General features: G+C 41.6%; 1 protein-coding gene across 5 annotated transcripts; it reads left to right on the top strand.

Annotated features, from left to right (window-relative positions):
- Positions 1-27,589, top strand: gdpd5a (glycerophosphodiester phosphodiesterase domain containing 5a). Of its 5 annotated transcripts, none has more exons than XM_070983152.1 (17): positions 1-318; positions 5,755-5,929; positions 11,878-11,981; positions 12,212-12,305; positions 12,396-12,455; positions 12,551-12,649; positions 16,654-16,747; positions 17,189-17,334; positions 20,289-20,371; positions 20,734-20,884; positions 21,523-21,753; positions 22,199-22,344; positions 23,012-23,159; positions 23,569-23,651; positions 25,244-25,258; positions 25,535-25,647; positions 26,560-27,589. In XM_070983152.1, exons 2-17 carry the CDS (start codon positions 5,813-5,815, stop codon positions 26,649-26,651), a joined length of 1,776 nt encoding a protein of 591 aa, XP_070839253.1. In that variant the 5' UTR covers positions 1-318; positions 5,755-5,812; the 3' UTR covers positions 26,652-27,589. The 5 variants fall into 5 exon arrangements, with proteins under 5 accessions (XP_070839253.1, XP_070839256.1, XP_070839255.1 ...); XM_070983153.1 differs by having other exon boundaries at positions 130-318; positions 21,523-21,744; XM_070983155.1 differs by lacking the exon at positions 25,244-25,258 and having other exon boundaries at positions 21,523-21,744.
- Positions 27,590-27,960: the final 371 nt, after the last annotated feature.

Raw genomic sequence — 27,960 nt, 5'->3', positions numbered from 1 at the left:
AGTTTTTAACTCTTCTATGCACGCTGAAGGTCCGTCTGCTCAAGGAGAAACTCTCCTGTGATTTATTTCTACTCTTTAGATGTGAATGGTTCACGCAGCGTTGCTGAAAGTCGTCATCGCTGCTCGGGTCTACAGTCAGCTGATGTGTGCCATCGCTCTGTCTCACGCGGCCGCTCAAAGTAACTTTAAAGACTTATATGAAATATCCGTAAAGTCCAGCTGTGAAGAGACGACGTTCATCATGGAAATAGCTCATTAACTAAGAGCATCTGACGTTTTCTGCATTGTCTAGGATCCAAACGCTGTCGTGGAGATACAGTAAGTGTTTGTGCGCACTTCATCGGATTATGTTCATATAATCTCAGTGACTGGCACTTGGCACTGTGTTGTGTTTTGTGAGGTGGAATTGAGTGATCTGTCTTCACTGGGTGAATGCAGTTTTTCTTTTTTTCTTTTTTTTTTCAGTCAGGTCTTCTGAAACTCATTTTTAACTGTTTCAAATGCCATCATGAGAAGCATCAGCACAGCATTATGACTGCAGGCGCCCCCCACCCCCTCTAATAAGGGTGCTGACATTATGACAGACTAAAGGAGAGAGGATGGAGACAGAACATGGTTCTGGTTGTCTCGTGTTCTTCTGCATGATGGTTGATTGACAGTTGTGAAATAAGTGAAACTGCTTCAGTGACACCTGTACAGACACAGAGAAGCAAAGTCAACATGCACAGAAATAAGAAATGAACACACACACACACACACACACACACACACACACACACACACACACACACACACACACACACACACACACACACACACACACACACACTTACCTGAATTATTTTCACCTGACTCCATTGCCCATCATACATGTAATGTCTCTGTAAAGGACAGCATTCTTCTGACATGGTAGACACTGAGCTGATGTGGCAGATTGATGATGGCTGAAAATATGTATCATTCCTTTTATCCTGAGTATAGTCCAGTTGGCCCTGTATACAGTACATGTGTTCTTCACTGAATGTTTGAATTGAGAGCACTGACCTATAGTGAGTTTTTTTGACCAGAAAAGTCTTTCCAGGCCAACCAGGTGGTCATGTCATCATCTTTGCAAAGCAAATGGATGAAGTGTCAATCACATTGGTCTGTCCTGTTGTCCTCCCAAATCTGATTAGTAGAAAGACGTATCTGATTACCAATTTTCTTCTGTCTGTACCCAGGCCTTGCTGCAGCGCCACTTACCCTGTCTGTCAGACTCACATCACCTTTAATAGAGACCTTTAATAAATGAGACCTTTAATAAATTCAACCTTGCCTCAGAACTGGCGGGTGTTGCTTGGCTAATGATGCGCAGGGCAGGAGAACAGTGTCTCACTTTAACGAGCAGCAGCTCAGGTCTTATGACCACCTGATGGATGCATGTTAGCACAGGGTGACAAAAACATCAACATTTACTGAGATAAAGTCCATGGCTTCAACAGCAGCTTTGTTTTCAGTCGTGCCCTCATACTCCTCCCTGTGTGTGGATAATGAGCACGTGGCACTAATGGAAACTCTATTTTTGGCCAAATCCACTGAAAGATTAAGGATACTATTAATGCATGCATATATAAATTTCATGAAGGAGTGAACGATGGGAGCCTGGAAAGAGGCGACAGTGACCGAGATAAAAGGCTAATAATAGACCGATATGGCAGAGGCTCTGTGACAATTGGTTGGCTAAGACTTAGTGGATTATTGTATTATTATTCAATGAGCACATTTTAACCCCATGGACAAAGTTTACACAGAGAGGCACCTGCTGCCTTGGAGGGGTATTGACAGTAACCTAGTAACCTGTGGAATCTGGCAGGAAAGTGAATAGTAATGTCCTATCAGGTAAATGGCAGGTTCATGAGAAGAAACTGGCCTGGAGACAGCTGAATGAGAGGCCAGCTGAAAGCCCACAAGAAAGAGCTTTGTCAAAGGCTGAGTACATGTGAACCTGAGTGAATTAGAGTCATATTTTGAGAATGCAAGGAGCTGGCTGTAAATGCAACAATAACAGATTAAAGAAGTATGTATCTTAGGCTTGTGCTGAAACAGAGAATAAATGGACAACATTTATGTATTGCTTTTCTAGTCTTGCTGACCACTCAAAGCACAGGTCAGTTTTCACCTGTTCACACACATTCATGTATTGGTGTCAGAGCATACTGCAAGAGGAGAGACTATACTGTACACAGTGGGACAGAAGCTAAAAGAAACAATAGAAAATACATAAAAAATTTATGGTACATTAGACCTGAGAGTTCAATCAACAGTACAGTTCTGCTACTCTAAGAACAGCATCAGAAACAGCTCACACTGCTGACTCATTACAGCCAGTACACTGCACACGTTCCATTAACCACTTTGAACTTCGAACAAAGAAAGTAGCAAGTATGACACTGCTTGTTTTCATCGGGTAAATTCAGGTGCATCAAGATCAAATTCTCTGAGGCCAAACATTTTGTGTGAAGTGCTCATGTGGTTGCTCACAGTGGTTTGACTGTGAATAGAACTCATGTTGAAGACATTCCTTCAAAGGCATGGTAGTTTATGCTGTACATGTTTCATTAGTAGATGCATCTTCTCTGTCAAGTGTTAATGCAGGTTCAGGAATACGTTTTATGTCATTTTCCAATAGCAGTTGCACCTTGCCATGCATCTCTTTTATGATATTTTGTGTTGCAGTGAGCATTGCTTGTCTTCTTTTCACAGCGTTGCTCCATCAAAAACATCTGACTATGATAGCATTAACCCTGATGTCAGACAGAAGTACATACCTGTACCTCCTAAGAATCATTTCCCTTTTATCCACATTAGGGATCAAGTTTACAGCCACTGGAAGGAAAAGTGAGTGGGAGAAGATGGTCTTTTCATAATTGCATCCTTTTACTGAATACGCACTGTGGCAGACATAATTTCTATGGATTTATTTCCAGTTCACTAAAAGAAACTTGGAATCACGCAGCAATAAGTGAGCGAAGTGTCTCAACCCTGACTGAGTGACCCTATTTTACCGCATGATGACCATAGGTCTGTGACCAGAGCACCATGGTAGAAAGCCAGAAGTGAGACAATCAGCCAAGCTGGAATAAGGCCCTTGTGATTTCAGCTCCAGTTGGCCCTTGTTTGAGGATGGGGTCAGGAAGTGAATGCTGGGAATCTGCCAACTTTTCTCAGTCCAGGAGAAGGCTCCCTCATGCCCACGAGTTACTATATAATAACCAGTCAACAGTCAAATGCTGCCGATCTGCAAGATGTATACGTAACAGTTTCCTCCTTTTGACCATGGTTGTACGTTAACAGTGATTCCTGAACAAACATTCTACCTTTACATCTTCTAGTTACTAATTACAGTTACAAATGGTGGTACGGTGGGACAAGTGGTAACACTGTCGTCTCACAACTAGAAGGTCCCAGTTCGAATCCAGCTGTGGGCGCTGGTGGCATGTCCTCCACCATGCCTTCAGTGCCTGCTGCTCGAGGAAAAAGGGGCCTTTCTGTGTGGATTTTGCATGTTCTCCCTGTGCTCACCTGGGGTATCCTTCATAAAATACCCCCACAAAAAACATGCAAGAAGATCACCACCTGACCAATGGTGAGGAAAGAGAACTGGGTCCCCAGGCGCTGGTCGGATGGCAGCCCACCGCTCCTGGTCTGCCGCGGAGGAAGGACGACCAGGATGGGTTAAAGGCGGAGGAAAAATTTCACCAGTGCATGGCGTGTGTGTGCATATGGAAGTGTTGTGTGACCAATAAAGGGGATTGTCCCTCCAATTAGCTTTTAGCCATGCTAGCAGCACAGCTCTCACAATGGCAGTATCGGTCTGTCAGCAGGTCAGTCCACCGTTTGGTACAGACTGAAATATCTCTCTCTCTCTTTGAAATGAAATTTGCTACAGATATTCATAATGCTGACAGGATGAAGCTGAAAAGATGAAGCTTGTCCATGTCTTGTCCATTTTCATCTGGCGCCAGCAAATTTTCAATTTGTTCAGTGCTTTATGGCCAAACTTATGACATTTTCTTCATGCTCAGCTGAACCTTGGCTATAGTGCTAATCAGCAAACAAGCATGGTAACTAGCTAAACTAAGATGCTGAATCTTTGCAAATCTTGAAGTGACACAGACACACACACGCATGCACACAAACACACACACACACACACACGCACACACACACACACACACTCACACACACACACACACACACACACACACACACACACACACACACACTCTCACACACACCTGTCATGCTATCATTCTCTGCTCAGAGATAAGGACAAAGGTGCAGTTTGTTTTGCTACTGACCAGGAAACGCACTCTTATCTACGTTCATCTGGCCATGGTTCATTGCTGTCTTCTGTCAAAAAAGGATAGAAAATAAAATGTGAGACATTTTATGTCACCAGTTTTCAGCTGTACTTTGTTTTCTCTTTTGGGGTGACTGTTTCTCTGTCTAGGAAACCTCATCCTCATGGTCTGCTCCAGGCAGTTGACCATGGTCATGGCGGGGGTTACAGTGGGGACCAAAGGGTTCAGCTTTCACGTGTCATTCACTCTCTACTGACTGAGTCCCACTGGAGTTGTTGTCTCTTTAAGGACGGTGCTACTGCCGCATTTAACATCAGCCATGAGGTTGAGTGACCTTGTCCTCTCTTTCCACATCTACTTCTGACTTTGGTTCAGATGACTTAAAAGAAATGAGGTGCTCTCTATTATAGGATTTTTCCATTATGGGGCGGCAGTCGTGCCGAGTTGGCACTACTCAACTGTTTTTTCCTTTACAATGTTGTGGTGCGGTATAAGGAGGAGCCCACCATGGTCACCTTGATTACGTGTGGAGTGTCTCTTGTCACCGTAGTGATCAGAGGGACACATTTCTCCTATGTGTAGATGTAAACAACAGCATTCAGCATGGAGCTCCTGCTCTTGCTGTCAGTTCTGTTGTATGAGTGCAGTGATGTTGCGACTCTTTAAATACCTCTCTCTTGTATATGACAGCACATTTTTGAGCCACTGAGTGACGATATGGCTGGGACCTTTGGTCCTGCTAAGTAGCAGCTTCGGTATAAGCAGAAAGGCCCTAAAAGTCACATGCTCAGACTGTGAGTTTGTTCCGAGGAACCAGCTGTATTTTTAGACAAGATATAAATAACACATACTGTAGGTTACATGACTTGAAATTATGTCATTCGATAATTCTGCCTGTAAGGTATCCCATACAAAAATGACCTGAAAATGTGAAAAGAAAAGTCAAAAAAGGACACAAGTACCAAGACATTTTTTACCTGCCGCTAACAAGCTTCTCTCTGAGGCAGAAGCAAGGTTGAGGGCAACATATTGACTCCATCTCACTCTTCTTTTTCAACGATGTTCTTCTTCTTAAAGGTTCAAATCGTACCCATACATAAATTTTCTACCTACCTAATGTCCATTTATCACTTTTCCACAGCTAGAAATTCTTAGATTGTGACTGTAAAGACTGTATAGCATGTTATTATGTCTGTCCCAGACATGACTCACTATTGAATGGTGTGTTGACTTCCTCTCACTGGTGTTGTTACTGCAAATAAGGCCCAGTACCGTCAACATATTCCCCTTGTTTTGTGAAAATATACATGACGTGACATGACATGTTGATGAAAAATCTAATTGCATGTACAAAGACTCAGCTAATTATTTGAAAGCTTCTTCTGTTTAGTAACACTTTGGTCTTCTTCAGGGTTCCCAGTCCTGTGTGGGATGTTAACGAACTGGTGGCGCGTTGAGGCTGAAGGAGCATGGTGAAACACCAACCCTTACAGGTCTATGAGAAGCAGGTCTTTGTTTCCTTTGTCACTGGGATCTATGGTTGCCGCTGGAAACGCTACCAGCGTTCCCAAGACGACAGCTCCAGGGTAAGACAATACAGCTGATCATTAAGTATTGATACTGTATCATGATAATATATAAAAGTCAAGTATTACTTGCTTGGTTTACTAATAAAACATAGCAGTAACTTTCTGCATCTTGCCTTGGCTTTTGATACACGGACACATCTCAGTCAATACCAAAAAACAAACTGAGGTTTGACTTCCAGCTTTGTCTCTGCCACTAAACAGTGAGTATGTCCGACATGCTTAAATTGTCTCCCACCAGTGTTGGGCAAGTGATTTGATAACTGAAATCAATTACTGATTACACATTACTCATGGGAAAGTAAACACATGACTTCACTAATTACTTAGTAGCAAAAGTGATGAGTTGCAGTACTCGTTTTTCAGCTCAGCTCTGTCAAAGGTGCCTTTAAATACCTCCACATCCTCCTGACCATCAACACCTATCTTAACCTTAGTGATGGCACACAGCTCTACAGAAGTCCTGACCTCAGCTGCGCGGTTCACATGCCTTCCAACTCTAAATAAAACTAGGTGACTACTGTATGTAGCAGAACCTGTGGCTAACATTCGCAAGCCAGCTATTAACACACAACATGTGAGCCTAAAGTGTTGCTGCATAACACTGGCTGGGACAAGCCTTCCTTTACATCAGCCTACAGTGAGTCAGTCATTACTCAGCTCAACAGAAAGTAGACAAAGAAAGCTGAACCTGGGTGTCATCTTTCAACTGCTTATCACGCTTGAGCTGTTATAGCTGAAGTAAGGAGGAAGAGTACAGAACCATGGTTATTAAGTTAATTGTAGGTGCTTCAGTCATAGTATTTACAGCACATCTGCTAAATGCAAATGCTGTTTTAGCTGCTGCATGAAGAAAACACAAGTTGCAGTCTTATAGGTTCTAATGATAAGAAGAAACAGGGCTGATATGCAAAGAGGGATGTGTTGAATACATCTTCTGTATGTGTGTACCTACATGATTGTATGATAAAGGCTTAAGACAAAAGCAGTCTTGACTTGTATTCGTGTCCATGTTTACTAGTTGTATCCAGGGATCTTGTAGATAAGCATTTATGTAAAGAAAGCAGATTGAGTGGAGAGTGTGTGACCATGTGGCTTACTGTAAATCAGCAGAGCAAAACACGGGCTGATAATGACAAACACAATCCTGCTGAGGCTGCACTGAAACCTGATCACACCTCAGGAATGAATGAACTGTTTTCCATTTGGTGGATCTGAAGGCCAAAAAATAGGTCAGGCTTTGTGAAAGGCAACGCAGAACTACACAACAGCACCCAAAGTGCAGCACACTCTTGATTTTGATTATGGCCTAACAGCCTCCTTTTGTCACGTTATTTGCCATTTATTGTTCAAAAATGACATTATTATCTTTCTCTTGTTTGTCTTGTTTTACATATTGGATTAAATTACAGTAATAGTATATAGTCCTCAAACCAGAGATGTTGCAGTCTACATGGTACTTGTCTTACAGTAGTACCATACAGAGGTATACCATGACAGCCCAAATGGAAATATTTTAGATGTAGACATGCTTTGGGATCTCAACTCCCATTGAAAATAAATGAATTTAGATACTTTTGTCATAACAACTGTTCAGAAAAATGTTGAGGCTAACATCATTTTATTATCTTATTGTTATACTGTTAAACTGATGAAATCCCAGCATATTTGTTTGTCTTCTAAGGTGTTTGTAAGAGTTAATGAATTTATAGCTTCATTGATTTAAGTTTCACTGCAGTAATTCTTTAGAAATTACCTTTCTAATACAGCTAGAAAGGTTGTTTCCAAAAGTGATCCAGTAGAACTTGATGTCATCCCATTTTTTAACTGAATTCCTGAGTGGCGTCTAGACCAGACCCTAGTAACTGGGGGAAATTATCCTTACAATAATGCAAGTAATAGAAAGCAGTGCAGTGTTTGGATGTGTAAAGCAGAGCCAGACACCCAGCTGTGTTGGACACCCACTGGGCAGCCACAGCTACTGCTGCTAGATGTCTCCTTTATCACAAAGAGCCAGTGGTTCAGCCATAAATTAGTCCATTTACTGAATGTGTGAGTCTGGCACTGATGGTGTGCTGACCAAGAGGAAAAAACACAAGCACACAGCTGCCTCTTTCCCCTCTCTGTCTCCACTTACAAAGCTTCATGTAGTCACACACACACACACACACACACGCACGCACGCACACACACACACACACACACACACACACACACACACACACACACACACACACACACACACACACACACACACACACACACACACACACACACACACACACACACACAGAGTGCTTGCACATAAAGAGAGGTTAGCATTCATGCACTGAAATGGTGTGTGTTTACACTGCAACACAGTGATGTGTGACCTCTTGTATTATTACAACAGTCCTACAGATTACACCCTTAGTGCTGCTTTGGGCTTCAGGCTTAATGTTTTCTTAGACATCATCAGCACACTGAACCTCAGTGTCTCTCACTCGTTGGTAGTGGAATCTTTACATCTTTTGTTTTTCATTTGTGGCTCATAACAACATGCACAGTAAATCCAACAAAATGGAGGGTGTATGTGTATCATGTGTCAAATATGTATATGTGTGTATGTATGGATCAAATTATGTCATGTCACTAACATTTAAAGAACCCTACAGACAACTATCAGCCAACTTTGCAGTTCCCCTCAGTTGTGCAGAGCATTTTAACCTCTTTTAGCTCATTGTTTTCATTTTATGGGCCACAATTTAACTGCTTCCTCTCATTTTCAGAGACAAGAGATGGTTATTTCAGAGAAAAGGCTCTGGTAAACCACTACCTGCCCACCACTCAGCTAAAAGAGAGTTCATTTTGGACTAATATTTACCTGGTGGCCAGAAACATGACTTCAAATTAATGTGTATGTTGCTTTGTGTCTGCTGGATGTGTTACTAGGTTTGATGCCAAATCAATTACAATTAGTCATTTGGCAGGCGCTTTTAACCAAAGCGATGTACATATGAATTCACACACAGATGGCACAGCATGGAGGGCAGTTTTTGGGCTTCAGTATCTTGCCCAAGGATACTTCGGCATGTGGACTGTCGAGGCCAGGGATCAAACCACCGACCTCCTGATAGGTGGACGACTGCTCTACCTCCTGAGCCACAGCGACCCAACAAATCAACTTCATAATGGGAGAATATCTCAATATTGTGTTCACCAGCACATTCTTATTCCCAGGTTGTCAAATGCTGATGTTTTGTCATGCTCCCCTGGTAATAAGGTACCCTTTAGCGTCTGTATAAGACACACCAGGCTTTCAACTAACTAGCTCCAAGAAAGAAAGCCTTCAGAAAGGCCTTCAGAAAGGCTTTCTTTCTAGGGTACCTCATGAGACCATGAGGGGCGTGATTAAACAACGGTTACTGATAACCTTGAAATGACAACCGTTTGTGTTCACTTGTTGGGTGGCCCCCAATTGGTCAAAAAATAAATTAATGCAGGTTTTATATAACCTGATACCTGAATACCCCCATGTGCTCTTGCTTTATCGGTGTCCATTTACAGCAGACACTGACCTTGTCTGATGCAGGCCACTCTGTTCAGTATTTATTATAACAGGAAAGGAGGTAGAGGCTCGTCATATGGTGAAGTCAGCAGATACTGTAGATCAGGATTTATGAGTGCTGTCAGAACTTGGGTACCAGCAGTTCTAATTGGAAAGATAGAAAGACCTTTGAAGGCCATGTAGCACGTAGGAGAAAGTGCCAGAAATCATGCAGCTTTCCTGAAAATGACTTGCAGCTACTTCACAGTGAGAGTGGCCTGGTAAAGGTTGGAAAATTTGATATGGAGTCTCTCAAACTCATTGGATGAATGGATGAAATGTTGTAAATGTGTTTAGTGTTAGGAAAGCTACCAACAGTATGAGAAACTTTTTCTTATGGGCTTGCTTTTCAAGCCCAGATTTTTAGATCCCCATTGACTATGAAATGTTTTTTCTTGTAGGATAACTGAGGTTCAGGCACAAAGCCCTTCTGGTTGCATCACATCATGGAAAACAATGTTGCAAATCAATGAGCAGGACTTGCCTTTGTTGGCTTTAGTTTTTTTTTGCAGCAGCAGCAGCAATTTGATGAAAATGGTCAGTTTGTGTTTAGTGTTTATGCTTTTTTGTCTTTCATTTTTTAATCTAAAAATGCACAATATCACAAACTTTATTGTTATTGTGATATAGACTAGCATTTACAGTGACATAAAGTCCTTGCAGGTGGAAGCATTATGGACAGTCCCATTGGAGCAGTTATGTACTGAATGTCCTTTGACACTAGTTACTGAGCTGAGGAACAGGCTTCTCCTCATCATCATTTTCTTCACCGAGGAGATTTTCTTAGCTAGGGATTACTTGAACTGTTAGCCATCACCTTTCTCTGACCCTGCTGGTGACCCCCGACCTTGAATCCTAATCTACCAAACGACCAGTCTCTGGAGGGGTTGTAAATTTTTTTGTTTTAAATCTGGAATTTGGTTTATTTCTCACACAAAATGAGGAAGTATCGGGGGAATTTGTAAAGTGATCTGAACTACTTTAGTACTGAAGTACTGTGAAATAAAATTTATTTTACAGTGGCATACAGTTGTTTCTCTCCAGTGCAAGCCCACTTACAGTAGAAACCAGGATGCAGAAAATATAAAAAAATATAATAACCGGAATCATACAAGTCACAAATGCTGGGAAGTGGTTGGGCTTAGTTAAGAAAATCTGTGGCCATCATTTCCACTGTTGTTTGATGCTTGAGTTGATTAATAAATGGGACTCAATGCTCAGTGCCTCGTTGCCATGTACCGTCACCTAACCTCCAGGTTACTGCTAAACCAATTAAAATCAGCCACCGGTACTTGTCAGATTCCAACTTCCACTGTCATGTTGTAACTGGACGCATTAGGTTAGAAGATATTACCTGATGGATATTCATTCCCTCTCCATTCCTGGCTAAAAGTGAAACCTTTTACGAGTCATTCTGCCAAGACTCAACTGCTTCATTAGTGCAGCCATTTGCTCTTTACTTGCACACACATCTAATTATCTCCCAGCTTCTTACATAAGTTGCTGGAAATGGTGACATCAGGCACAGTGTGGTGCAAAGCTGATCAATGCTCAACAGGATCTGTTGACTGGCCTATCATACTTTACACCTCCCCTCACATGGCATTAGCTCCTAATCGTGTTAACTACTGAAGGGAAGAGTCCTTGAATGCGGCACAAACTCTCCTCTATACCTTTGTCCCACATGTCAAGCCAGAAGACTGTACAGGAAGGGGTTAAAAACCCGGGAAGGAGAAAACATGTTTAAGTAGTAACAGTACAGTTGTAAAAGCGCTTTGAGTGGTCCTCTGACTAGAAAACTTACTATACAAAATACAGTCCATTTACCATTTACCATAACAATTGTTATGTGCTATTCTAAACATGTATTTTGGACTAGGTATGTCTTAGTAATGGCATGCATGATTTACAGCAAGTCATCATATGCAGATTGTTTTGAGAAAATAGAAGAACTGTGTAGCAATACTACCTCACTAGTTCAGCTGCAGATTGCTAACTTTGTTTGCTGTTGGCTGTTTGATGTTGCAAATAGCATACATTTGAAGAAAACAAGTGCTCCCTGCCACTGCTGTTGGAAATCACACTGTGAGAGCTGTGGGAGTGAATGAAGCCATCCATTGATCCATTGTTTATATAAAAATATTGATGATAGGAGCTTTTTTCAGTGTTTGCACCTTAATTCCTGGCATATAATTAAGGATCAAACTCTCCATATTTGTGTGTGTGTGTGTGTGTGTGTGTGTGTGTGTGTGTGTGTGTGTGTGTGTGTGTGTGTGTGTGCGTGTGTGTGTGTGTGTGTGTGTGAAGTAGTCCCAGTGTAAAACCTGAAAAGGTAAACTGTTGTTTGTGTTTTGCTTTACAGTGGGAGTGTACATGGTTCGTCATCTTGTGCAGTTCTTTCCTTCTGCTTCTCTTTTGGGCCTACTTCTGGTTGGTGGCTCAAAATGATTTCAATGAGTTCAACTGGTGAGTAAGTTATCTCACTATGTGACTGTAAGTGTAACTTTGTTTATGGCCAAGGATGGAACCAGTTCCAGATAAGGTTGCGGACAGCTGGATGTTTACCAGCATGATTGTATAGTGGGTTCTTGGTGTTATCGTGCTGCATAGCTGAGGCACAGTTCTCCTTTTTGACAAGAATTTATAAGTTTTACCATGTGCATAGATCACTGAGACCTTACCTGTTCACACTCCAGGTCAGTATACAACCGCTCTGGCGAATGGAGGGATGAGACGATCCCCATCCTTGCATCCACCACCGTGGGATTTAGCTACATCACATTCTTAATGGTAACAATGCTTTTAAAATCTCTGTGAGTGTTTTCAAATTGCTAATTGCTCTGTTACGATATAACACAGTGACTCTTGCTTCTTTTTCAGATCTTAGCACTTTTCCATATATCCTTGGGCCAACAGCTGAACCTCTACTGGGTTCACAAGGTGATGTGATTCACATCTTAAATTTTTGCCATGGATTTTCTCCACACACACATAATATAAAATCTGATCTCCTCATTACTCCTTTGTCTCTACAGATTGGAGTGTTGGCTACACTGCTCACCACGATCTCTGGTGTTGTCTCTGTTGATGACATATGGGGAGATGAGTGGGACATCCTGCTTGTATCCCTGCAGGTTAGAATCAGAATGCAGCTGCATGTTGTGCTTTTACCCATTTAGTTCTCCAATTTTTGACTAATTACTAATAACATAAAATAAATGATAGTGACAGTTAAAGGACAGTGTAATAAATTGCAACTGAACTGACTGAAGAAGATTATGCTTTCCATAAAGGGACATTAATGAATTCTTTAAATGAGGTAAAGTATGATTTTAAGTTTATTATGAATTTATTAATGTTGTTCCAAACAGCACAAAAAAAGAGTTCTGAAAACTACAGGTTTTTTTTTTTTTTACTTTTTTGGGAGGTTAAAATAAGTATGTTACTGAAATGCTGGCAGTATGCTTAGCATTTGGCACCAAAACTACTTAGATATAGGTAGATATAGATATAGGCAACAAAAATACTTGGTTTGGTATATGAAAGGATTGTGCGTTTAAATAAGTATGTTACCGTTACATATGTGATGTAACTTAAGTACATTATGTAACTTTGGGTCAATGTTCACTTTGGTTTCACACAGGACACTGTCACAGTTTTTCTGGCTACTAGAGGTCACCACCTAACAATAAACGTAAATATGGCTCGTTATAACCTGCTTGCACAGTCACAGTCAATGGCTGTTTTTTCTTTTAAGGACAAGCTGAATTATATTCAACATAAATAAATTTGTGCAGAATGCATGTAGCACGACTAAAAATATGAAGCAACTGCCAGCAGCCAGTTAGCTTAGCTCAGAACAAAGAAGTGAAGTCACTGCTCCCAGGCAAGAAGCAGTCCGGCACATAATGTCCTGTAAAACTGAAGGTTATGGATATGACTAGCGTTTTCTGATTAGCATGAGTGTCTCACAAAAGGAACGCCTCTTATAACCTCATCAGACACTCAAATAACATTACTCCTGTCTTAATTACCTGGCACTAGTGATGTCTATGTCAGGAGGGGATGTTCCTTTTCTCCTATATATTAGGCACGGCATCAGTCATCAATCAAAAGAAGCTCACCCCTCCCTCTTTTCTTTAGCGAGGAGGGTGGTCCGGTGAGACAATTACAGTACGTTAATCAAAGAACCGGGGTTATAGCCATAACTTTAATTTCTCTTTCACAACATTCTTTTCATGTCTCACAATGGGGAAAACACTGACTCTCAGATTGACAGACATGTCTGTAAAGGAGACTGTCTCCACTGGTACTTTACAAGGAAAGTACCCAGTTCTGAGAAGAGCCCTGATTAAGGACTGAATGTGCCAGAGTTGGTGCTGTGACATCCAACCTAAAAAATCTAGTCAACAGGTGGGGCGAGGCCCAACATGCCACCTCCTGAACGAAAACCCCTTAAAAAGAGCACCCACAAGGTTGCTAGACCCCTGGGAGAACATGCACATAGGTCAGCAGGAGACTGGAGACCCTTGCTAGTATAAGCTAGGGCAATAGCCCCTACTGTCTAGTGGGACAGATGCTGTGTGGACATGCTGTTGATTGCATGTCTGTCTCTCTGTCTCTCTGTCTCTCTCTCTCTCTCTCTCTCTCTGACTGCATTTCTGTCTGTCTGTCTGTCTGTCTGTCTGTCTGTCTGTCTGTCTGTCTGTCTGTCTGTCTGTCTGTCTGTCTGTCTGTCTGTCTGTCTGTCTCACTCTCCCTCTCTTGCTCTTCCTCTCTCACCCAACCGGTCGAGGCAGATGGCTGCCCACCCAGAGTCTGGTTCTGCTTGAGGTTTCTGCCTGTTAAAAGGAAGTTTTTCCTCGCCACTGTCGCCAAGTGCTTGCTCATGGGGGAATTGTTGGTTTCATTGTAGATAAAAGAGCTTGGTCTGTACCAGCTCTATATGGAAAGTGTCCTGAGACAACTTCTGTTGTGATTTGGCGCTATACAAATAAAATTGAATTGAATTGAATTGAACTGAATTGAAATGTGTAGTTTTGCCCACCCTGTCTAAAACCCAGAGTCCTGTCCAAAAAAAAGAGTCCTCAAACTGGACACAGAGCAGGCACATGCCGGTGCTCCTCAGAGGAGAAGGCAGGGTATTGAAAGCAGCCAGTTCTGGAGGGGGGCACAAGACTGTAACCCTGTGGATAAAGGCTCATTTAGGCTGCATACTGACCTCAACTGCATACATGCCTGATGCATGGAAAGTGCACAGATCTCATCTACATGCTCAGCTGAGGCCAAAGCAAGGAATTAGGTTGTAGAATAATATTTTCAGAAGGTAAAAAATCTCCACCAGCCAGTGCTTTCCTGGCCAACAGAGGGAAGCTATGATCATATACAATCCTCCTTCCCTCATTCTGGCCAGAGTTGGAGGAATGAGAGCTACCTGGGAAATCCATAAAAATCCATTATGTGCCAGTACATCCACCCCCAGTGAGTCTCTGATCATGTAGAGAGAGTGACAGAGGGCACTAATCATTCTTCACTGTTGCATATATCCACGGCTACCTGTCAGAACTGTAATAAAATCTGTTTCATCACCTCGGGGTGCAGCCTCCAGTCCTCATACTGTGGGTTGCCCCTGGATAACAGTTCTGTCTTGCAGATCAGAATTTTGTGTGGCAATGTGTGTAATCTGGGGGACCTCAGCCCCCCTTCCCTGCTGATGTAAGCTATGACAGTGGAATAGTAAGTCCTTACTAAAACATGATGACCATTCAGCCAAGGGAGGAAAGTTTCAGAGCAAACTGAACAGCCAGCAGCTCCAGACAATTTATGTGGGCAGAACGCATGTGAGGGTCCCGTCTCCCATTTACCATTCTCCCCTCATGAGTGGCACCCCAGCGTACTAGAGAAGCATATGTGGTGATCACTTTCCTCTCCACGACCATTCCAATAGAAACACCCCAAGACAGGAAATCTGGGCCCTTCCATTACAACTCAAGTACAACTGAGCAGCCTGTGGAAGCCCTCACCTGACTGTGGCCATCATACTGAGGATCCATACCCAGACAGGCTACCAAGCAATGGATACCTCTCATATTCAGGTGCCCCAGTGGTATGGCCACTACAGAAGAGGGCATCGGGCCGAACAGCCTCTGGCATTGCTTGAGAGAAACCATGTCATCCTGGTGAAACAACTAGAGTTGTCTGTATAGCCTCCACTCTTTCAGATAAAAATACCTTCACCTTTTTGTGCCTTCTTGAATTTGTATCTCCTTACATCACAGTTTAGGGTAGACTAGAGAGAAGAGGGCAGAGATCCAGAATGACTTTCATCCCCCTCCCCCACTTCTTTGGCACTAGAAAATACCTCAACTAGAAACCACTAGAATCCCGGGTCTCCCCAGGAGGGTCAACTCTTATAGCTCCTTTACTTCTCGAGGTGGAAATTTCTTCCTGGAGAATGTTGGCAGACTCGTTCTAAACATCCATTTTGAGTGGAAGCAGCCCAGCTCTCCCTGTGCCAGAGAGAAGGGGCTGACCAGCCACACGGTCAAATCTGATGTGTTGGTGCCCTCTTGTGGCTGGGGAATGCCACACATGCCAGCCATGTACTCCATTGGCTGCTGAGTCTGGTTCCAATGACCAGGATGTTAATACCAACAATCTCCCCGGTCTTCTGAGTTATTGGTCGGGGCAGACTCAGTCCCCTAATAGGCCAACCAGCTGTACAGCTGCTGAGCTGACAAGCTAACGGCAGCTGATAGAGTAAAGAGAAGAGTATAGTTCACATCAGTTAGCGGTTACTCTGATGATATGCTGCCCCCCAGCAACCTTTGAGGGGGCCAGTACTTACACATTGTACCTTTAAATCTTGACCAAACCGACATCTTGTACAAATGAATCACATTTACAACAAAAGTTTTAATGTTAAAAAACTGCTGCATTTTGTATTAGCAATGACAAGGCTTCCTAATGTATTCTGTTTCTCCCATAACACCATGACAAAATGCTCTGATCATCATGTACTGATTTCTGAGACATTTATTTATGATCTACATGCTCTCATAATTGTATTCTGTTGAACTGACTCCAATAGGTAATCACCAGTTAACACTAGTGTTTTATGTGTGTGCTTTATAACCAGTCCACAGCACCTTTCCTGCACATTGGAGCCCTGGCAACAGTCACAGCTATGAGCTGGTTAATAGCTGGATTTGTGGTTCGCAGAGAGAGATCCAGTGAGTATTGACTGTTATTTCTCTATTTAATATTTCACTCTAAGATCTCTGTCATCACCCGGACAGATTTCAGCTTTTGATTTCTTTTTTTTTTTTATTAAGAGTGATAAGGACTGAAGAAGACAATTTTTATCATTGTATCATGAATAATGTTATAGTTTTTTGTTTCCATTACAAGGTGCTGTCATAGTTGTTTAACTTCATTTGTGCCTACTCTATGTTAAATTGATTTTCAGTGCTTTCCAGTAATTGTCAGAATTTTCCAGCATTAGCAAATTATTTTCCCCTGTGAGGAAGTGCTACACTCTGGTACTCCAAACAGATTACCAGTTCTGCCAGCCAACACAGACAGAGCTAAACATTTCTTGTCATATTGGGAAGATGAGATGAGCTGAAGATGAAGAAAGTGACTCTTAAAACCTCTTTACTCCTAACTCATAGATTTCCAGGTGACGGTGTTGCTGATCTACATCATCATCCTCCTGGCTCTCTATTTGGCACCGCTCACATTCACCTGCCCCTGCATCATGGACCGCCACAGCCTCAAACCTCGACCAGACATCACTGGCCGCCGGGGAGCTCCCATGGTGAGTTGATGCTTTGCCAGACCTCACTGTCTGATCCAGTTAATTGTTCAAATGGATGATGTGCAGCTGCCAAGACATGTCTGATATCAATTTCCTGCTGGTACTCTGGATAAAAGTGTGAGAAAACTACAAAAAATGGCTTATGTTTTTACTATGTTTTCTGATAACTTTTCTCATTAACAATTGTTAGATCACACCAATATCCCACGATGATGGATCAATTGATATATTTTTATGCTCATAAATGACTGTGTGCATGCCTCTGCACTATATTCCACACAGCAGTGTGGTGTATAGCTGCAGTACATGAGCTACTGTTATCAGGCTCAGTAAGCATGAGAGCCAACAACACACTGAACTGTCATTTCACAGCTGGGCAAGCAAATACTGTTCCAGATGACTAGCTATGAACAAATGTACAGTGATGTTCAGAGCTGTGTTTTCCTGTCCTTTAAATGCACACACACACGCCCGAAAACACCTCAACTGTGTGGAGTTATTAAATAAATAACAGAACCAAAGCTTTTTGATAAATGAATATGTTTTGTGTGCTGTTTTCATGACTATAAGCATCAGCACAGTACCATGTGAATTATTCAGATGTTACCACAACGTATGCTCCATGAAATCAATACTTGCCTATCTCAGCTGGGAAACACACATAAGCAGAATGGTAGGCAGAGATTTTATGAACTACAACACAGTCACTGACTGATCAGTTCCTGCCATAAATGGATGATTGTATAAAGCTGAAATAGTACTAAAAACTCTAGTCAAAGACAAAGCATCACCAGAAATTAGTGCTGTCAAAAATAACGCGTTATTCACGCATAACGGCGTAATTTTTTTTTTTATCGCGCGATTAACACTCTTTGTGACCCAGTGAACTTGTAGTTTTTTATAAGCTGTGGCCACTTCTAGTAACGTTAGGAAAATTACAGGATCCGGTTGTAAACTGGAAACAAAACAATAGGCACGCCCCACGCACACGTCTTTGGTGTCTTGCCTGCTCACTAGCTGTAAAAGAGTAGGCTACCGGTTTGTGTGGATGTCAAGCATGAAACGCTGAAATGGATGCGAACAAGATTCTGAATGGAAGGTTTAGTTTCAAAAAGTTGCCAGATGGGTCGACTGACAAGACCAAAGTTATCTGTGTGTATTGTTGGTGTGAGTTATCACCGCAGCACATCCAGTCTAAAATACCACCTGATGGACAAACACACGGCGAATGCGAATTCTCCACCGCCTCCTTGTCAAAACCAGGCGACAATGGATGGCTTTCAACAGAGACATATGATACCGCAACTAAGAACAAGCTTAATGCAGCCATAGCCAAGTAATGTTCATTGTTTCTGAGGAGAAATAAGAGGCTGGGTTGATGAGCCTGTGGTGAATAAATAGAAGAGCATCATAGTCTGACTGCTTGTATGTTTAAAGGAAACTTAAGAAAGGAAAGTTTAAGCCATGGTTTAACTGCACTATAGCCTGAGTCCTAGTTTACAATGATGTGCACTTTGTAACTTTATCTTGTATCACCCTGTTTTGATCCCTTAGAAAGGGCTGTTGTAGGGGATTTTTCGTAACCAAGCATTTATTTTTTTTGTCATCTGTTTATTGACAGTGTTAAAATGTGTGAGATTTGATTCAATCAAATGTGAATGGCTGCTCAAAGTGAGAATGTTAGTGTGAAATAAAACACTACACATTGTTTTCAATAAAAAAACATTTGCACAAAGCAAGCCTATCCACTTTTCCATGTTGATAAGAGTATTAAAATGATAATTAATGGGACATTTGGAATAAATAAAAATGTGCGATTAATTTGTGATTAATCGCAAGTTAACTATGATATTCATGAGATTAATCGCGATTAAATATTTTAATCGATTGACAGCACTACCAGAAATATTTAGATTAATTCACGGACACGAGAGAGTCTATTGGGAACTGTGTTGTAGTTGAAAATATTCTGCCCAGCAAAGCAGAAAGCAAATGCAGAAGCAGAAAATCACAGAACCTACGTAATAACATGTCGACATAAAAAGTGCAGATACTGTCTACACAGAATACAAGCGGGAAATGCAGAACCTTCTTAATCAATTTTATTAAGTTGTTGAAGAAAAGAAAATTAACCTACTTCTGATTATTTATAGTTCATTGTTCATAGATCTAAAATCTGTTTTGCTGGGTGTCTGTGTCAGCTATCAATATTTATATCGACAGCAATATAAGAGATTTATTCACAATTTAATACACTTACATTTGTGATTTAAAGGTAGTTTAAATTCACCAAATCTGGTGCGAGAGCTTAGCTTATTTTTTGTCCATTATGATAGGAATTAGCTACTGTGTCATTTACCTAGTCATGATGAATAACAAACAAACTATGCTAGATGCTGGTTCAGCAAATTACAGAATTACATAAAACAGCGAGGGAAAAGTACATTTGGTGCCATGGTTATCTCACCAGCTAGCTTTCACTGAGCAGGCTGAAGCTCTTACTTGAGTTGGATCTTTGTCTTTGTTGATCTAAGTTTGTTTCTCTCTCTTTTTTGTAGTTACCACATGCTGTTTTCATGGAAATGATATGTTTCTATGGAAATTATATGGATATGTAAACAGATGTAGCTTAGTTACTGCATTTTGCCTGTGTCTGTCAGTAGCCCATTGGTAATTGTGCTGTGTTTGAAATGTACAAGTTCAAACACAGAACACACAAATTATGGAGAGTCTTTTGCCATAAAGAACTTAAATGAACAAACCATGTGTTGTGTGTAGATATGCACAGTAAAGGAGGTACTGTACCTCAGGTTGACTTTGAATCATTACCCACAAATGTGTTCTGTGCTTCTCTCTTTAAATGTTCTTTTCTAATTCTATCACCTCTGCTTCGTGTATGTTTTCTGCACACAGTGACTGACAGTAGTGCTTGTGTCTGTCTCTCTCTGCTCTAGCTGGCTCCAGAAAACACCATTGTGTCCTTTAACAGAGCCCTGCAGCAGGGAGCCAGCTCCCTGGAGGCAGATGTCACCATCAGGTTATTAACCACACATTTATAACATTTTAATCCTGGGCTGTTCATATTTAATGAACTTACTGTGCTCTGAATTTCCACATGTAGATCCCATAGCTGAGATCTAGGTTGTTTGTTTGCAACATTTAAAATTTAATGAATAAGATGCAGAAGAATATTGTGTGATTCTTTACACAACCTGTCGTCCTGTCTCTGAAAGAAGAATGTTCTGTGATTGTCAGCACACTCCATACCTGCTTTTTGATTATTTACTGAACTGCTGTTTTGTTGGTAGATAATTATTATATTTCCTTTACCCAAAATATATACTAAATCATAATAGACGTTGTAAAGTATGACATTTCCTGACATTTTGTCTCTTCCAGTGTGGACGGAGTTCCCTTCCTAATGCGAGACCGCACCTTGAGAAGAACCACAGACATTAGTAAGATCTTTCCAGCCAGGCAGCATGATGATGCCTCTCTCTTCAACTGGACAGAAATTCGCTCTCTAAACGCAGGCCAGTGGTTTTTGGAGGTACTGAAATGTATTCAATTCACCTTCATTTGTTAAAGCAGATTCCATCACAGTCTTTTCCTCTTGGACGAGATCACATCATTTGTCATATTCAAAAAGTCCTCTAGGGATACAAAATATTTCAGTTTTAAAGGAGTCCAGGATGAATTATGCTGGTGATGTGTAGGACAATTAATTGTCCTCCAGTGAAAATGTATTTAGAATATGATGCAAGCACATTTTGTGACTGTAAAATGTAGCGAACCCTCCAGTTTTAACAGTAACATGTTAGAAAGTCTGTAAGTGCTGTAGAAATAAGTTAGCTTTTCCAATAATGAAAACTGGCAATATTTTGAGGTTATCGAATATAATTGCAGTGGAGCAGTGCTAATTTTGAAGAAGGTCCCTCTTTAGACAACAAGAGCATAAGTGCAGAGATGCTTTGGTTTCTTTTCAGTGGAAAAGTGATGGAATGAAGGCAAATAACATATTAACAAATTCAAATTCTAAATCTGATATCTAAAAGATAAACCTTCCACAAAGCTTTATATGCTTGGTTTAGATTATTGATAATTGTTTTTATATTGTATTTCTACAGACGTACGTAGTGTATGTTACATGTCAGCGTCATTCTCTCTGCTGCTTTCCCCTGCTTCCAGAGTGACCCCTACTGGACAGTAGAAACCCTGACAGCGAGGGACCGCAGCAGAATAGGCAATCAGACAGTTTGCAGTCTGGTGGAAATGCTGCGTCTGGCAGCCAGGGCCAACAGCTCTGCTCTGCTCAACATCCGCAAGCCTCCACCAGAGCACCCCCGCTCCCGGAACTGGTTCATGGACACGCTGTGGGCTGTTCAGAAAGCAGGGATTTCCCAGAAGAGGGTGAGGACTGTAGGTCCCTCTATAACAATTCTTTGATTAGTTAAAGGTGCTGCTTGTAATACTGTAACCTAGTGTAGTACAGTGTGTTACAATGGAGAAAAGTGTGAGATGGATTTCTTTTCAGCCCAACCAGTTCGAGGGTACTGTTCTTTCAGCTGAAAACTACTGTAAACTCCTGCAAGTCTAAATGAATTACAACCTAGTTAAAGAATATAGTCTTATGTTTGATTAAAAATGTCAAACAGGATGCCAAACACCTTGTCGTGTCCTCCTTGGCTTACTGTAGTCAATATATACCAGGGCATCACAGCTTATTTGCCATCACATTCATATTAGTATTTTAAATTCTGCAAGCAGCACCTTTTTACCATTAAAGTGTAACCTCTCTACATGTGAAGAATATGCTGCCCTCTGTCTGATCAGGGTCTTTCCATGTCATATGTGTTTTTGCCAGGTGACGTGGACCCCCGACACGGACCGGGGGAGGGTGCGAGGGCTTCAGCAGACCGCAAATGAGAAGCTGTCAGTGGACGAGATAAGGCAGAGAGGAATAACAAGTCTGACCCTCCATTATAGCAAGGCCAGCCGCAAAGACATACAGTAAGAGCAACTACTGCCAGGCAATGGGGAAAGGAAAAAGTGAAGGGAGGAGCTTTGTATGTTGCTCTAAGCACTATCTGAAAAGTATCCTTCAAACAGCAAGTGAAGGACCATTCTGTTGCAATTTGGACTACCGCCTCATGAAAATATGTGCATATTTATTTTCATTACTTTAATTTATAAGCAAATGTAACTCTTGACTTGGACTGTGGAAATGGTCAGGAGCTAAACAAGCATAGGAACAATTGGGTGTGTGTACTGATCAAAGTGTGATTAACTGCTGCAAAAATCAGCAAACAACCCCAAAATATAATCTGATTTTGATTCAACTAGTGTTCTACTCTCATTGGCGCATGCAAATATGTGACATCACCTTTTACCACGTGAGCCCCATGTACTGTAAACTAGTGAGAAGAGCACAGACTGAACATCACTCCTTTGAAATAATCCAAACTGCTCTGTGGCAGAAAGCTGTGCATTGATGTCAAACGTACACTGTTGTGATCCTTTAAACACAGGCTTAATGGATACAGATGAAATATTTAAGTTTAATATTTCACAGTGTGTACATTTTTGATAAGCAACAGTATTTTCTGTGCTGTGACAAGAGAGTCAAAGGAGCTAAAGAGTGAAAGGGAGGCCTGACATGTATTTTTCTCTTCCCCAGGGAGTATCTGGATAATAATGTGAGTGTGACTGTCTACCCAGTGAACGAGCCCTGGCTGTACTCCACTCTGTGGTGTAGCGGGGTGCCTTCTGTGTCCTCTGATGCCCCCCAAGTCCTCCGAAAGGTGCCTTACCCCATCTGGCTCATGGTAAACAGCTCTCTTCTCTCCGTCTCTCATCTGACACCACACTCATGCACACACATACACACATACACTCACACAGACGCACAGACAAGGTCACACAGCGAGACGAGAGGACAGCAGGAGAGAGGACAGAGACTGACGAGGGCTCAGCAAGACTCGAGGGCAAGGACACAGAGAAATATGAGGGAGCTCAGCGGCAGACTTCAGCGCAGCGTGGCATTAGAGAACAACAGGACCCTGGGAAAGTGTCTGGGACAGATTGAGACAAGGGCACAGTTCTGGACTAAAAAGCAGCTGTCCAGCAGGCCTCTGCTTTAGTCAGGGCCTTGTGTTTGCTTCAGGAGACATGCATGTTAATGGTGACCTCCACTGGTGTTCACCAGAAACTACTTTTCTCTCTCTTGTCGTGCAGAGCCAGAACGCTTACAACTTCATTTGGATCGCTTCAGATCTGGTCTCCATCGCCGTAGTCATCGGGATTTTCTGTTTTCAAAAGTAAGTTTGCACTGTGATCATGTTAAAAGTCACAGATATATTGTATTGATCACTACAGCACTCACCTTTAATGCATAAGCACCTGTCATAAAAGTAGCAAACACAGAAATGTAATTAAGAGTCACCGCATTTATTTTCCCATTTATTCTAAATGAGCTTTATTTCAACGGATTTCCATGGGGGAGGGATTTGATTTTCAACAAATCACCAGAGAGGATCTAACAGAATTTTAAGTCAACACTGATGCGTAGCCATGACAACATGCAGGGTATTAAGAGGGGAGTGCAGCAAAGTAAAATCAACCACGATGTCAGGTGAAGAGCCGCCTTGGTTTCAGCGCGCAGCTTGACAACAGCATGACAATGCCGTTAGTCCTGTCCATGGCACTGATTGGCTAATTGTTAGTGCTCCTGCAGTGCTCATTGGATCAATTGCTTTTTAAGCCGAGTAAGCGCTGTTTCATGTGATGATGCCAGACAAGGTCTGGACCCAGACTCAACCTTTAAAAATCATGAGGTCTTAGTTTTATTTTCAGCGTGCACTGAGACATCTCTTGTTATGGATGGTATAATTAAACATTTTATCTGCCTCAGTGAACATAGTTAGACCTAATGTCCTGTAGAAAAACAGTAAATGTGCTTTTCTTTACCTCATAAACAATTTTAGAACTCAATCAAGTATTATATAAACGCTGGCATGAGCAGCACATATCTGAATGCACTCACATGCAAAGACGCTGAACTTACAGCAGCCTGAGTCTGACTGGATCTGAGCTGTCCGGTCTGGTCAGTCTGCTCTTTATGCTTCCCTGGCCAGAGGTATTATGTTTGGGGTTGTCCATCTGTCCGATCCTCGTGAGCTTGATATTTCAGGAACGCCTTCAGGGAATTTCTTCACTGCTTAGATTTTGGTGGTCAAAGATCAAGGTTACTGTGACCTTACGTCCATCCCATTCTTGTGAATGCGATGTCTCAGGAACGCCTGGAGGGAATTTCATTACATCTGGTACAAATGTTCACTTGAACTCGTGGATGAACTGATTACATTTTGGCGGTCAACGGTCACTGTGACCTCACAAAACATGTTTTTGGACATAAAATTATGAAAAGATTTCACACAAATGCCTAAAAGGAAGAGATGATGAAATGATGACATTTTATATTTGAATGTTCCTGGGCTGAAGATGTGTGTGAAAGCAACCAAGTTTAACAATTCAGTTTTACAATGCCTCTTTGCAGCAACATCCATATTTGAAGCAATGTCTATTGTCATGGCTATAAATTCACATTCTGTCAGAATCTGCTTTATTGGCCGAACATTTGAACACATTCAAGGAATTTGACCGTTTTTTGTTTCTCGGGGGTCCCTGAGCATTGGTGCAAGGCAGTTATTCTAGTTTCTTTATATTTTCTACTTTTCTCTTCTTCCTTCTTCCTGCTGTATTTTGTCTTCTGAATGTTTCTGTTTCTCCTCCATGCTATAACCTCTCTTTGTCCTCTTTGTACTCTCTTTCTCCTTTGACATTCTTACTTTGTCCTGTGCTCTGTCTGATCTGCATGCAACCTTCCTCCACTGCCCCTGGCATCTGTCAGCTATCATATGATCAGGTAACTGCTGCGACTGCCTTGGCCTTTGTTTCTGCCTCTCTGTTTGTCCTTCTTGTACTTTTTCTGCCTGACACCCAGAGGCCCATTCCTTCCTTTCTTTCACTGCACTTGTTTACCTCTTGTTTATTGGCATACATTCCATTACATGTATGTATTGTTTCATGTGTATCCTTACCTTAAAGACTGTCGGGCACCATAAATATTGAACTGTCTGGCTTGATAGAATCATTGCCCAGATGTGCTTGTAATGGTCTGTATCTGTGTGTGTTATAACAGGTGGAGGATGAGCGGGATGCAGAACTACAACCCAGAACAGATCATGCTGAGCGCTGTGGCGCGTCGGTCCAGTCGGGACGTCAACATCATGAAGGAGAAGCTCATATTCTCAGGTGCAGCTCTGACTGCATTCACACCTTGGAATAAATTGTCCAGGTTGTTACTGGACAGAGCAAACATAAATAATGTCCACATGGAAATACAGCCTTTGAGCTCCTAAATTCACAAATCAGCCCCTGTGGTGGGCCAACATGCATCTAGACATTATTATAGCACACAGCCATTATTAACCAATATTTCTTATTAAAGCTGAGGTAGGCAGTTTACTTTTGGCATCACAGAGGGTGTTCCTATTGGCTATTCTACACATGCAAATGTGCTTGTACGTGCCTTCAGATGAAAGTCTAGTCTCTTATAGCCAGGCTTGCCTCCACACTTTGTTTTAGCACTGTGCCAGCGTTGGAGAAAGTGAGTGAAAGCCTGATTCAGGTGTGTAAAATCCTGTAGAAAATCCTGCAACTTGTGATACAAAACATTAGGGCGCTTAGAAGACAAGTCAGGCTAAGAGGGACTGGGGTCTTGGTGAGGCTCACACCCTGGAAAGCAGGCCCTACAAAGGCATGAGGTTTCACAGGTCGACTGATTCCTTCTGCTGCCATCTGAACTCATGGTTTTGGTAGAAGGGGCTTAGCAGAGTGATACAAGGCAACAGAGAGAGCAGTGGAGGGTTTTTAGTATTGAGTTTTATAATTATATGGCACTACCAGTTGGGGGTGCCATAGTTGGACATAATTTGTAGTTTTTACTTTAATTACATCAGTAGTTTAAGTGATGTGTAAATAATGTACTCATTTGCATTGTGGGCAGTGAAAAGCAGATCTGATGGTGCGTATATAAATGCCTGCTGTTAATGTAATGCAACTAAATCATTTCTAGCAAAATCATGTAAAAGTGCATCACAATATGTTAATTTTAAGTAAAGAGAGCTGCAACATCATCAGTGATTTTTCTGTCATCTTTTTCAGAACTCAACAATGGACTCAGCAGTACAGAGGAGCTTTCTCTGTATCCCGAGAACAATTACGCAAGATACTCTCATGGAGGCCTCAGTCGCTGAGCAAAACACACTGCCACAGCTAGCAAATCCTGAATGTTAGTTTGATTTCAGAGATTTTTAGGCTGAATGTTATTTTCTTGTCAGAAAAAAAAGGAGCAGTGACCTGTGAGTCACCTTACCCTGGATGTGACGACAGCGTGGATAAAGTATGGACAATGAAAGTTTCCTCTGTTTGGCCTCTTGATTCATCAGTTTTTGAAATAACACATTGTTCACTTGTTTATATACAAGTTATATGTAATATATGTATATATGTAATATAATTTTGTGTGCATTTTTTTCATAATACTGCGTGAGACTGCCCATGTTAACCACACTCCTCAACAATAGTTCTCCATTTAGCCACACGGCCATTTAGTTTCTTACTTTCAGTGTGATAAATTTGTGCTTGAAGGTTAGCATGAAGCATCAAAATCTTCACTGGGAACACATGGCTGGTATGTGTCTATGTTGTCATCGCTGACAAATGGGCAAACGACTCAAGTAGTGTCCTATATTATCGACTGTTGTAAATATGACTTGTTTAACATGTTTTTATCTTTTTTCAATCAATGGTTTCATTTGGTTTATCAAATGTATATTTTATGTTTGCATTTATTATCATTATGGCTGATGCACTTCTTTTCAGTGTGAAAGACAGATACATGAAACCAGTTTCATGAGGGAGTTTGGGGGACGTGGAGAGGATATAGTAGTGAATGTTCTAATCTTTTTTCCCTGCCGTCATGCCATGATTTATTAACTATATAGTCACGTTAGCGACTACAACTTTCACATGACTGCCTTTTTCATGAAATCAATGGACCGGTAGGATGTAGGCTAGAATATTTTTTGTCTTTTAGTTTACTAGCATGGGTACAAACTTTCAAGTTAAAACTACACTACTAGCTGCAGACATGCCAGCTGTTCAATAAAAGTGATCTTTTCTCTTTGAAAAATGTGGTTGTCTTTTGTGGAGGATGCAACAAATATATCTAAAAGTAAATACTTAAAAGTAAAAAATAATATCAACTCACAATAGATCAGAGAAGTGAGCTGCTTTGCTTTTTCATGCATTCTACCAGTATGCCTGATAATGAAGACAAAGGAATGTGTGTGTGTGGCTGTGTCTGTCGGTCTGCCCACCACTTTGGTCCACACTGAAATATCTCAACAGGATGGATCTGACATTCTGTACAAAGCATTATGCTACCTGATGATTAATCCTACTGACTTTGCTGGTCCTCAGACTGTTCCTCTAGTGCCACCATGAGGCTGACATTTGAGCCTTTGAGTGAAATGTCTCAGCAGCTATTGGGTGCACATGTTG

This window comes from Chaetodon trifascialis, chromosome 16 (assembly GCF_039877785.1).
Source record: "Chaetodon trifascialis isolate fChaTrf1 chromosome 16, fChaTrf1.hap1, whole genome shotgun sequence".
Taxonomy (NCBI): Eukaryota; Metazoa; Chordata; class Actinopteri; order Chaetodontiformes; family Chaetodontidae; genus Chaetodon; species Chaetodon trifascialis.
This window is presented reverse-complemented; position numbering and strand designations above follow the sequence as displayed.